A 13,912-nucleotide genomic window follows, 5' to 3' on the forward strand; every position below is an offset into this window, starting at 1 on the left:
TTCTGACGGGTCTGGGCTAATTATGCCCACCCTAATATTGTAGCGCATGTATACAACAATAGTGCGCCGTAGTAGTAGTAATTTGGGATCTACCCTCTGAAACGGCTCACCTCAATGTAGTATGTATATGAGGAATTTGTCAAATCTCTCTCTCTCTCTCTCTCTCTCTCTCTCTCTCTCTCTCTCTCTCTTTGCTTCGTCTCACAGCCTCCTGGAATACAAAGTGCGGCCTGGAAATGTTTTCGACAACTGAAGAAGAAGAAGAAGAAGAAGAGGAGGAGGAGGAGGATGAGGGCTCCGAGTTAATCCAACTTCGTCGAGGTAGATTTAGGAAATTCTCACCCGCCAAAAGAGAGTGGGAAAGTAGATTTTCCCCTGAAAAGACAATGGAAAATATCGCCTCCTCCTTTCCTTAGTCCGTAGAGAAATAAATTCGTTTGAGGGGATAAGCCATCTCTGGGATGGATAGACTCTCCTTCTTAGGCTCTTCTTCCTCTTCTTCTTCTTTCTTTCGGAGGGATTCCAATTGGGCTTTTCCGAGCCCTCTAGGTCTTATACTTTTCTCTCGAGGAACGGAAGATGTCGCCTCTGCGTGACAGCAGTGATTCTCTTCATGCGCAATCTGCTCGTCTTTCGACCGTATCTCCGCTCTCTCCCCCTATCCACAAACCACCCAACATCCACCCCACAAAAAAGGACCAATAACCGTTCACGGGACAGTGGGCATCGATGCTTGGGGGGGAAAAACGTGTCCATTCGCGAGAGTATCTCGTGCCGTTACCCTTGAACCGTTCAATAGGCCTATCCCTGTTACTGATACTACTACTACTACTACTACTACTAGTACTATTATGGTATTGCCAGCTCCTGACACCTGATGCGATAGCCTATGTAACGCCTCATAAAACGCCAGCGATGTAAAGAGAAAACTCTAGAAAAGAAAAAGGGAAAAATAAATGGGAAGCCTTATTCCAAAGTAGGACCGTCTACTCCGACCATCTAAAGAGGACGTGACCTTATCATCAGACCTTTTTCGAATATTCCCTCCTGAAATGACTGACGAAGTTTCTGGAAGGTTTTTTCCTTTGTATTACAAAGTCAAATAAGCCAAAAAACTAAGGTACAAAGTTCCATACATTCACATAGGATCAAAAGGACTGATTTGCAAAGCACAGACAACAATGAATTATCATTGATTTGTCTTGAAAGGTGTCAGATCTTGGAAAAACTAAGATGCGTTCTATGACACAGTTGTGCCGACGATGCCAGATTCATCTTCGACTTTTGACCTTTATACATAACCTCGGTTTGAAAGCTTGACCTCACTCTGCAAATGGATTACATCAGTCAGTGGTGCATTCACGTAAGATATGAATTTGTTAGCTTTTGTAATTTGAAAGTTATGGCCAGTGTAATGAAACTTTTTGCTTTCATGAAACGACATTGTTATCTGCATTCTCCATTTTCTTTCTGCATTGAACATTCTCAAACTCATGGGCAAAAAAACAACAAAAATAAATAGATAAATAAATAAGTGAATGAATCACAAACCTGAAACTACCAAAGACAATCATTTTCATGGCTACTTAACAAAGCATCACGTTATGAGTATAAAATTATTACAAGTCTGAAGCTGCCAAAGACGATGGTTCTCGACACTGCTTAAAATAAATCATCGCTTTAGAAGCATAATATAAGTCTGGGCAAATAGCAGAAATGAGACTTGTGTCTGTCTGTCTGTCTGTTTGTCAGAACAAAGCTTCCGAAGATGGAGTCCTGCCAAGGACGCCTTTATAGCAGCACAATTCATCCCGTCTCTTAAGCATTTAATAGGATAGTCGACCATTAACGTCTTAAGGTCGCCCACTGCCTCCTCCTTGTCCTCCTTACCCTCTCCCTCAACCTCCTCCTCCTCCTCTTCCTCACACCTCACCTCATTTTCACAATTCCTTTCACAGCCTGCGAGAAAGATTTACATTAATGGGGGAGCTGGAATTACCATCCCCTAAACCGTCTGTGTCCTCTGGATAATCCGGAAGTGACTAATGAAAGGGACCCTGCGCTGTAATCCCAGACTTCCTCTGCATCATTTTTCTTTTTATTTTGCCTCTCTCTAGATTCTGCAATTTCTCATCACTGGAATCTGTATCTTTTATATCTTTTGTATAGTCTTCATGCAGGTCTCTTGACGTCATGCAGTAACAGATCAGAAAACGCAATGCCTATTCAATAAGTGAGCCCCCATAGGCCTAGTACGATATACAGACTTATCGAGATATGTTTAAAAACAATAAAATATGTCTTTTAAGGATAATTACGACATAGAACGAAATAGTCAAGGAATTTATAGACTAATATTATTGACAAATGGGGGCACCTAATGGACCGGACGGGTGCCGATAAGAGGACCTCCAAAAAATTCTTCGAGACGAATGTTGACGGGAACCGTTCTGTATCGTTCAGCACTTGCTGTCTCTCTCGTTTAACTTCCAAAACTTAAGTATGGACGGTTTTAAGTCATAAATCAGGATCTATAATGTAACTGCTCTTTTGAAAACGTATATAGACTCTTAATAGCATGAAATTAGACGTATATTAGTTGTTGAAAACGGCAAATAATACAAATCTTAATTCTGAACTGCGCCGTCACCTGACATCCATAACAATAGTAGTACTATAATAGTAGTAGTAATTGTTTCCCTTTACAAAAACCTCGCGAAAACTACTTATTCCACCCGGCTGGGTTTAATTCCAAATCGAAAGAAACCGCTTTAGAGACAAAAAAAAATTAAACAAAATAGAAAAAATAAATCCTCAGAAACGAAAGAGGAAAAAGGATTTATATAAAAAAATAAATATTATCAGCGCGCCGGAATCCTCTTCTGCCACTTCGTCTCGGTTGGTAAAGACATTTGAGAGGGCGGTAAAGGATTTGGTTGAGAACTTTTGTTTTACCTCTTCTTCTTCTTCTTCTTCTTCTTCTTCTTCTTCTTCTTCTTCTTCTTCTTCTCGAAAGAAGTAGGAAGGAGGAGTAAGTACACATAATCCTTCCTCGCGAGGCTCTCACCTAGTCTAAAAAAAACTTTGTGACCGTCGTCATAAATGTGCCTTTTATGTAGAAATGGATGCTTCTCTCTCTCTCTCTCTCTCTCTCTCTCTCTCTCTCTCTCTCTCTCTCTCTCTCTCTCTCTCTGCGGGCGAGAGGACTCGAAATTTGTATGTGTCTGGTGGGCCTTAGCCCGAGAGGTGCATTTACCAGCGGCGGTGGCCTCCCGGCTCATGTGTCCTCATATATTTCCGGAGGTACGTGTCCGCACTCGTGCACAATGGACCGAGGAGAAATGAGACGGGGGAAAATGGGGTTGAATGTGTGTACTTTACTTTCACCTTAAATAAAGACGAAAATAGACCTATTTCGCCGGAAACATGACTCGTAGGTGCACCATAGTACCATAATGGTGTTGTTACTGCTGTAGCTATCATTATGGCACTACGGATACAAAGTCGAGAACAATAATTTCGTATACATACACACAAAATATACATAGATACAGAAAGAGGGGGAGAGTATGCTTTACTTTCATCTTGAATTAAGATGTTAATAGACCTATATTACCGGAAACATAGGTGGAATGTGTAGAACCATAGTACCATAATCGTACAATTATGGTACTAAGGATTCAAACTCAAGAACATTAGTTTTATATACATAACCGCCATCCACATACGCACAAAAGTATATACATAGAAAGCACACAAAATATACATAGACACAGAAAGATAGATTCATGGCCGCGCGTGTGTTGACGCGCATAAAAGCGCCATAAAGAAGCACTAGAGCGAAACAGAACGACGGAATGCATTGCTGTCGTAAAGAGAGAGAGAGAGAGAGAGAGAGAGAGAGAGAGAGAGCGAGAGACGAGGTTGGCGAAAGCGCCGAGAGGAGAGGAGAGATTGAGAGAGAGAGAGAGAGAGAGAGAGCAATTGCAAATGCGCCATTACGAGAGAGAGAGAGAGAGAGAGAGAGAGAGAGAGAGACTGAATGTTGGAGTAGCGAGCGAATGGATAATATATGTTAAGTCATCCTAAGATGCTCTCTGCTCGAAATGGTACTATTTTTTGTATTGTCATTGTTATTCATAGACCAATAGGACTAGCAACCTTGTGTCTATATCTAGCCCAGGGCGGAATACGAAATGGAGAGGGGTGTAAGATGCTTTATGAACTAAGGGACGCTTCTATCTAACACGAGATAAAGGGTTGTCATATTGATGGTATAAACATAAGCCTTTCAGCTTGATCAATTTGTAAAGGGATTAAAATCTAAATTTGTTTGGTGCAATTATTAGTGTAGATTCAGATTGATGTCTTTTTATGGCAAATTTCCATGCAATTGTCAATTATTTATTATCCTCTCTCTCTCTCTCTCTCTCTCTCTCTCTCTCGCTCTCTATCCTCTCTTCTCTTCTCTCTCTCTCTCTCTCTCTCTCTCTCTCTCTCTCTCTCTCCTATAATCCCATTCTCTCTTTCTCTCCCATAATCCCATTCTCTCTTTCGTCTTAAGAATCGTAACTTCTTCTGCGGTTCCTAAATGACTCAATCGGCCTATCCCCGAAAAAGCGACGGCGATCATTCCTCCCCCAACCTCCTTCCCCCCGCCCCTACGCCACACTCCGAAACAGATTGAATCATTCATCATATTTTATGGGTCTAATTTAACCCCCTCGTTATCGCTAAAGCTTCGTTCTCCTTCAGGAACGGATTCGTTCTGAAGGGCAGCCCGCCTGCCCGTAGGAGGAGGAGGAGGGGGAGGAACTCCTGAGGTCCCTCGTAATTCAGACGAAGGGGGACGGGGGGAGGGGGTTTATGGTATTTGTAATAGGGCATCATGCATCTTTCCAAGATGGTTACCATATTGTTTACGAGGGCTCGTTCGCTATGCAGCCGGATAACAAATGGCGTATTTTCTCTTTTTTTCCTCTTCTTCATCTTCTTAAATTGTGAGGATTTGCTAACATGCATAATGCGCTCTGGAATTTGCGAGGAAATTGGTACGGTTGCGCTGGAATCGCAAGCGTGCGCGCGCGCTCTGGTGGCTGTCATTACGTTGATAAATTATCAAATAGCAATGTTTGTTGATGTCAACTTCTAGTGTGCATATTGTGAAGTTGATTATCTGTATACAGAATTTGAGAGAGAGAGAGAGAGAGAGAGAGAGAGAGACTGCATGAAACGTGGTGTTAACCTCTGGCTATTACTACCAACCAATCTGGATTAACGAAGTGTCATTATCAGTCAGATGATGACGATAGGACACAACAAACTGGAAAAAATTAGCTTGAAAAACCAACTAAACAAAAACAGAAACAAAGCAAAGCCAAAAAGATGGAGTTGAAAGGTATAGGCTTAAGAATTATTACCTAAACACCACCAAATCTCTCTCCTTAAAGATCCCCGCTGATTTTAATTGGCCGGTAGAAGCCCGTTTCTTATTTCCCCTGCACAAAACAGAGAGAAAAAGCTTAGTGGAACGTTCCTAATTGCCCTGAGAGAGAGAGAAAGTGAGAAAAAGAGGGGAGAATAATAGCGTTTAAGACATTGCAAAGGTAGGAAACCAACCGACGTCGAGTTTTTTAAAAGACTGAACTCATCATCCCCTGATGAAACGCCGCCGTGCTGATTCTCATCTTCTTCCCCCCTAACGTAGATTAAATGGAGATACCGTGAAGAAGAAGACGAAGAAGGAGAAGACGATGCCGTCTCAGCATTATGCTTAATGACTTAAGGATGGTCATTATCGTTTCTTGCCGCCGTTGGCATTCTTTAGCGAGGGGGTCGGGGGAGGGGGAAGGGGGCGGTTTCTTTTGATGAGGCCTTAGACCGACACGTCTTTGTTACGGTTCCAATATTTCTTATTTTAGAGCTATAGTCTGTAATAGATGTTCGGTGTTTGGTTGTTCCAGTCTCTCTCTCTCTCTCTCTCTCTCTCTCTCTCTCTCTCTCTCTCTCTCTCTCTCTCTCTCTCTCTCTCTCTCTCTCCGTTGAGTTGACGAGGCTGCATAGGTCTATAGCTGAAATGGCTTAACTCTGCCTCTGAGAGAAATTATATATCTGTGAAAGCATCATAATTTATTTCTTTAAAATAGTTTCTAAAGGTTTACATTGGCATCGATCAACATAACAATATTCCACGTTGGGTCCATTAAGAAATTTTTTTATTATCTTTCAACAATGACGAACTTCAAATAACCGTGAGATACTCACAAAAAATATTCCCTAAGGATATCAAATATCAATCAAATTAATATTATTGAAATAATGTAAATATCTTTCTGAAAATTAATTTTGTTACGTTCTTTGTGGCTAAGACCTCTACCAGGAAAATTTACTCATTTGGTATGAGATCCTGGTAATTTATTTGCGTATCCAACTGTCGAGGAATGCTGTGCTGCCATCTCTTGTATATATTTTCACTCCATGGACTAAAGAAGTTATTTCTTTATTTGGTTGTCCTTGTTTTTGTCGAGGAATGCTGTGCTGCCATCTCTGTATATCTTTTCACTCCATGGACTAAAGAAGTTATTTCTTTGTCTATTTGGTTGTCCTTGTTTGTTTTTGTTTTCTTAACATGGAGAGTCCCCGGCATTTCTCTGATCACTACCTGACTCTTAGCCACCCGTAACCAACTCCTTAGACCTTGGTCAGTCGTCTTCATTCTTGGTCCTAGACCCTAGACTCTTGGTCCTTGGATCTTATTTCATCTTTAGGGACTCATGATTCTTCGTCAGATTGTAATCACGTGCAGTACTTTTCCTGATCCTGATTATACTCGCAAGATCTTCAATAGACCTTTATATTATTATAGAAGTTCCTGGTGTTATACATGAAGTTTGTTCATTTTGTATGTTTCAGTTTGTAAATATATTTTAAGTTAATAGAATTTTTCATGTTATACCTTTATATTAAAGATTAAACAAGGAAACTTAAAAATGAACAATCATATATATTTTTAAAAGAACCAGAGTTCATGGAATATTAAATATATAAAAACCATAACTCGACAATTGGCGCAGTGAGTAGGATGATTTGTTCATGAATTTAATGTTTTCTGTTTTTCTATATTTTTTTATTTTGTACCAGGAATTGATGAGAGAAGTGTCGGATTTGGACCCCAGGTGTTTGTTGGTTTCAAATTGAGTCTTGTTTATCTTCCATTTTTTATTCTATGGAAGTAAGGTAAGACCTTGAAATTGTTAAAAAGGAGTTTGTTATGGAAATTTATGGCTGGTGGTATGTCGCTGTTCTGTTGCTGACTTAAAAATTTTTAAGTTTTGCAATGCGTTTTTGTATAGAGCGTTAATTAGAGGTTGAGTATCTGATTAAATGCTTAATTTTTGTGTGCATTCTTAAACTTATATAAAGTTTGCGCGAGTTGTTTACAGCAATACATTATGAATTAGTTTTGTGATTCAGTGTTTGCTAACAATGTAACTGCGTTATTGTTATAATGGGCTTGCTTTAAATGACTTGTTCTTAGCAGTCTATTAAATAATTTATGCGTGGGTCAAAGTTTAACTTCGCATTCATTAGGTAGTGTAATTTTCTAATCGCCGTTCACTTGTTTTCAAGTGAATGTTACTTGGATGTATTTTGTCCGTTTAGTTATCGTGTAATGATTTTTAATTTTCATTATGGATGTTATACCGTTAATTGACAGTGTAATTAAACAAGGCCTTACTGGTACTCAAATTGATGAATTTGTACAGAAACAGTTAAAGCTTCAGATAGAATATGACGAGGTCCGAAAGAAAGCAGACGAAGAAAGAGAAGAAAGAGTCGCAAAGCGTGAGTTAGAGAAACTAGAGAGAGAGTAGACGAGGAGAGAGAGAGAGAGAAAACATGATTTAGAGGTACTTAAATTGAAATCTAGTCCTGATTACACTCCAGATCATAATCCCATTGTTGATCCCTTAAGGTCTTCTTTGCCTAAAATTCCACCATTTGACGAGACCGTAGACGAAATAGACTTGTACATAGATCGCTTTGAGAGATTAGCGAAATTTTACAAATGGAAAGAAGAAAATTATTCAATGTTATTGGGAACTCTATTGCGTGGTAGAGCTTTGAAAGTTTATTGTAGCTTGTCCAGCGATATTGTCAATAATTTTGTTGCACCTAAGAAAGCTCTGCTTAAAGCTTTTCACATTAATTCTAATGTATATCGAAGGAAGTTTAGAGATTCTATTATTGATACTGACGAAAGTTTTGTACAGTTCAATTGTAAATTGGGACAATATTTTGATAAGTGGTGGGAACTAGCAAATGTAGAGAAAAATTATGAATCTGTTAGAGATTTTATGATTTTTGATCAAATGTTATCTAGTTGTTCTCATGATCTTCGTTCATTTTTGCTAGAACAGTCATTTCAGAATTCGTGTCAACTTGCTGAGAGTGCAGATAGATATCTAGTTACTCATGGTATGAAGAAATGCCGTAAGAGTAATGATAAAATTCACTCTAAACCTCATGCTAAACCTCTTGCTGATAAAATTTCAAATTCTCCTAAAGTTTCGAATTCGGTAACTACATCTGATTCTAATGTTAAATGTCATCATTGTGGTGAAGTTGGTCATATTCGTCCTAATTGCTCTGTGTACAAATTAAATAAGAAATCTGATAAAGTAGTGCCTAAAATAGGTGTAGTACTTGGCCATGAAGAAAAATTGCATAATTGTGTAACTGATACCGATGGAAAGATGTTTGATCAGTCAGTTGAGATAGTTTTTGAAACTGGGTGCAGTACAGTGGTCGTTAGAGATACATTAGTACCTTTAAATTACCCTCGTGGCAGAAAAGTGAAAGTTTATGACTATCTTGGTAGACCTTTGTACCTAAATACAGTGCATACAATTGTTGAGTCTAAATTCTTTTCTGGTAAAGTTAAAGCTATTGTTGCCCCCATACGTTGCGCAGATGTCATTATTGGTCTTATACCTGGACTTAAACATAATGTTGATGCAGGTTTAAGTTTAATTCACGGTGATGAGTTTGCTTCTGATCGTAACGTTAACGTTAATGTTGTAACGAGAGCAAAAGCTAAGAGTCAAGTAAAGGAACGTCCTATGTCTAGTAACCTTGAATCTTTGGAAAAGGAATATGGTCTTAATTCTGATGAATTTAGGAAGTATCAAAATGAATGTCCTTCACTTGCTAGTATTCGTAAGTTGCTTGATAACGAAGAAAGTGTAACCTTAAAATGTCGGACAGTAAAGTACGTAAATATTGGAGATTTAATATATCGTAAGTGCATTGAAAGTAGTAAACCTGAAGATGTGGGAAAATTACAGTTAGTTGTGCCAGTTCAGTACCGTAATATAATCATGAAGTTAGCACATGAATCTTTATTGGCGGGACACTTTTCATCTCGTAAGACTATAGATAAGATCATGCAGAAATTCTATTGGCCGAGGGCAAGCTTAGATATACATAGATTCTGTAAATCTTGTCATTCGTGTCAAAAGTTCAGCAGTAAACCAAAGAAAGTACCTTTAGTGCCAATGCCCATTGTAAATGATCCTTTTTCACGTATTGCTATTGATCTAATTGGTCCTATCACTTCTTCTACTAAGAAAGGTCATAAGTATATTCTTACGGTGATAGATATGGCTACTCGATATCCCGAAGCAGTTGCTTTACCCAATATTGATACAGTTTCTGTAGCTGAGGCATTAATGGAGATATTTTGTAGAGTTGGTATACCCAAAGAAATCCTTAGTGATCGTGGCACTCAATTCAAGTCTGATCTCATGTCTGAAATTAATAAATTATTATGTATCAAAGCCATTTACACAAGTCCTTATCATGCATCTTGTAACGGAATGGTTGAACGTATGAATGGAACTTTGAAAAATATGCTAAAGAAAATTTGTATTGATAACCCGAATGAATGGGATGAATATATTAATGTTGCCTTATTTGCATATCGTGAAATTCCAAATGATAGTTTAAAGTTCAGTCCTTTTGAATTGCTGTACGGTCGAAATGTAAGAGGTCCATTATCTATTTTGCATGAATTGGTATCTAATAACAGTATTGATGGAGAATTAACTACTAGTTATCAGTACATAATTAACCTTAGAGATAAATTGCAGAGCATGGCTGAAGTTGCAGTAAATAATGCCAAGGTTAGTGCCAAGAAATATAAAGAGTATTTTGATAAGAGAACCTCCTCTCGTAAATTCAAGGTTAATGATGAAGTTTTGGTTATGCTTCCAAATAGTTCAAATAAATTCCTTATGCAATGGAAAGGTCCATATGTAATCACTGATGTTCATTCTAATGGTGTTGATTACTATGTCAAAGTAGGAAATAGATTAAAGTTATATCATGCAAATATGCTTAAAACTTATCATAGAAGAACTAAGATTAGTGTAATTCAACAAGAAGTAAATGATCTTGTAAATTCATCAAATTTGTTTTCAGCTCTTCAAGCTGAAGTACAGCCTGTTATTGCCGTTACTGACGATAATTGTTGTGAATTGCCATAAGAGATGAAAACTCTGGTAATTATAATTTTTGTGAATCTTTGTCATCTGATAAAATTAATGATCTTGAATGTTTATTGAAGTCATTTACAGACGTCATGAGTGATACACCTGGTCGTACTAAGACTATTTCTCATAATGTAAAATTGCAAAGTGATGCACCAATCAGAGCTAAGAATTACCCAATTCCTTCAAGTTTGCTTGATGAATTCAATAAGGAGGTAGACAGAATGATAGCTATGGATATTATTCAACCTTCAACTTTTGATTATTGTTCACCTGTTGTTATTGTACGAAAACCTATTGGAAGTACACGTTTATGTGTTGATTTTAGAACTCTTAATAAATATTCAGAATTTGATGCAGAACCGATGCCTAGTATAAATGACGATTTACATAAAATGAATGGCGCTAAATATTTTACTGAATTAGACCTGTGTAAGGGGTACTGGCAGGTTCCATTAGATCCTAGAGCTATGAAATATACAGCTTTTTCTACTAAGTATGGGTTAATGGAATTTAAAGTGATGCCATTTGGTCTTAAAACCGCGTGTGCAACATTCGTAAGATTGATGAGACAAGTATTGTCAGGGTTATCAAATGTATCTTGTTATTTTGATAACATTGTTATTTTCAGTAAATCCTGGAGTGATCATCTTAATCATATTAAGTTAGTTCTTTCAAGACTTCGTGGCCATGGCCTAACAGCTGGTCCTGATAAATGTTTCTTCGCATTCAGTGAAATAAAGTATCTTGGGTATAAACTAGGAAATAACTGTTTATCGCCTATTAAATCCAGAGTAGATGATATTGTTAATATGCCTGTTCCAACAACAAAGAAGGACTTACGTTCATTTATGGGAACATTAGGGTATTACAATAGATTTATTCCAAACTTTTCTATTTTGTCTGCCCCGATTAATGATTTATTGAAGAAAAACTTTAGTAATCAATTAAATTGGTCTGATAATCAACTTAAATGTTTCAATGATCTTAAAGCTTATCTTTTAAAATCTCCTATCTTGATGTTGCCTGATGAAAAAAAAGAAGTTTTAGTTGCGAACAGATGCGTCGTATCATGGTTTGGGTGCTGTTATATTGCAGGATCATGATGGTATATTTAAACCAGTTTGCTATGCAGGTAGGAAATTAAACAAATCTGAATTAAATTACTCGACTATTGAGAAAGAACTTTTTGCAATTGTTTGGGGAATAGAAAGATTTAAAGAATTTTTGTATGGTAAAGAATTTGTTCTTCAAACTGATCATGCACCTCTTAAGTATCTTAGTAGTATGAAAAATAAGAATGACCGCCTTATGCGTTGGGCATTAAGTTTGCAACCATATTCTTTCTTTATTGAGTACATAAGAGGGTCTGATAATGTGTGTGCAGATATGATCAGTAGATGCATATAGTTTTTTTTAAGCCTGTCGTTCAAACTTAGTAGGGGGGTTTGTCGAGGAATGCTGTGCTGCCATCTCTTGTATATATTTTCACTCCATGGACTAAAGAAGTTATTTCTTTATTTGGTTGTCCTTGTTTTTGTCGAGGAATGTTGTGCTGCCATCTCTTGTATATCTTTTCACTCCATGGACTAAAGAAGTTATTTCTTTGTCTATTTGGTTGTCCTTGTTTGTTTTTGTTTTCTTAACATGGAGAGTCCCCGACATTTCTCTGATCACTACCTGACACCTAGCCACCCGTAACCAACTCCTTAGACCTTGGTCAGTCGTCTTCATTCTTGGTCCTAGACCCTAGACTCTTGGTCCTTGGATCTTATTTCATCTTTAGGGACTCATGATTCTTCGTCAGATTGTAATCACGTGCAGTACTTTTCCTGATCCTGATTATACTCGCAAGATCTTCAATAGACCTTTATATTATTATAGAAGTTCCTGGTGTTATACATGAAGTTTGTTAATTTTGTATGTTTCAGTTTGTAAATATATTTTAAGTTGATAGAATTTTTCATGTTATACCTTTATATTAAAAATTAAACAAGGAAACTTAAAAATGAACAATCATATATATTTTTAAAAGAACCAGAGTTCATGGAATATTAAATATATAAAAACCATAACTCGACACCAACATTACTACGTGGTTTGGTATTGCTGAGTTATTCAGTCAACGGAAAAGATTAATTTGTTCTCTTTCTGCCTCCTCCTGTTTTTGTAAACACATGCACTGAAAAATCTGGTCGCAGGAGACGTCATGTGCACACATTCACATACTGAAAGTTTTTGTATGATACATAGGTTACATACACATAAAAACGGACACACGCACTGAAAATGCTTATGTAAGGCTCTCTCTCTCTCTCTCTCTCTCTCTCTCTCTCTCTCTCTCTCTCTCTCTCTCTGAAAAAAATATGTTAGGAGACGTTGCCCTATATACACACACACGAAGGGCAAATGCACGGCGGGCAGACACTGTTACCAATTTTGTGAGTGGATGGCGATCACGAGTGTGGTCCAAGTCAAAGGCTTGCCTGCCTGTAACTACTGCCTCCCTTGGATTGTTTGGTCTGGTAACACTTGAAAAGCGAGAGAATTACCGGCAAATCAGAGTGCCCGTCGTGTCTTTGCCCCTCGTGTGGAAGGGGCTTTACACACACTGAACATTTTTTTACAGGAGACCTATAGGCCTAAACACACTCAATAACAGAATGAAAAATGTTTGTAGGAGACATAGGTCTATGTACACACACAAAAATGCACACAGTGAAAAATGTTTTCAGGAGACATATAGGCCTAAACACTCAAAAACAGAATGAAAAATGTTTGTAGGAGACATGAACCTACGCACACACAAAAATGCACACTTAAAAATATTTTCAGGAGGCATGTAGGTCTAAACACACTCAAAAACACTGAAAATGTATGCTGGAGATTTGGGTCTGTGAACATACACATGCACAGACAAATCTGTACGAATGAGACATAAGCATATGTATACACTATGAAAAATCTTTGGACACTTATACACACATGCTCATGCACACAACACAAACACATTCACAAAACACACACACAACTCATTTAAAATTCTATTCTTAAGAGATATACGTCTAACACCTGGATCACATTGAGGTCATGAAATATGCACGAGGAAAAATATTGGGAATTCCGAGACGAATTGATGTCTTTTCCTCATGACATTTCATCCATATAGGAGGTGTAAAGATGTTCACTGCTCAAGATATCGTTGGGTTTTTTATATTAAATGTCCATTATTTTGAATAATTTTTATATCCATCGTATATTGATTCTCATTACTGTATGGTGTTCAGTTATTATTACTATCATTATCATTTTTATTTTTATTGCAGGTTTGGGAGATGAACATATAATGAGGACAGCTAAGT

At 37.7% G+C, this 13,912-nt stretch overlaps 1 protein-coding gene across 1 annotated transcript; it reads left to right on the plus strand.

The window, feature by feature from the left end:
* Positions 1-7,691: 7,691 nt before the first annotated feature.
* On the plus strand, positions 7,692-10,547 carry LOC135213758 (uncharacterized). The gene is made up of 2 exons (XM_064247884.1): positions 7,692-7,845; positions 7,948-10,547. The coding sequence occupies exons 1-2, from the start codon at positions 7,692-7,694 to the stop codon at positions 10,545-10,547; spliced, it is 2,754 nt and encodes a 917-aa protein (XP_064103954.1).
* The last annotated feature ends 3,365 nt before the right edge of the window (positions 10,548-13,912 follow it).

This window comes from Macrobrachium nipponense, chromosome 43, assembly GCF_015104395.2.
Source record: "Macrobrachium nipponense isolate FS-2020 chromosome 43, ASM1510439v2, whole genome shotgun sequence".
In the NCBI taxonomy this organism is placed as follows: domain Eukaryota; kingdom Metazoa; phylum Arthropoda; class Malacostraca; order Decapoda; family Palaemonidae; genus Macrobrachium; species Macrobrachium nipponense.

Excerpts from the sequence above, each read along its gene's own strand:
- LOC135213758 (XM_064247884.1), top strand. The coding sequence starts at position 7,692 with ATGGATGTTATACCGTTAATTGACAGTGTAATTAAACAAGGCCTTACT. Across the intron at positions 7,846-7,947 it reads AGAAGAAAGAGTCGCAAAGC|ATCATAATCCCATTGTTGAT; the intron begins GTGAGTTAGAGA and ends ATTACACTCCAG.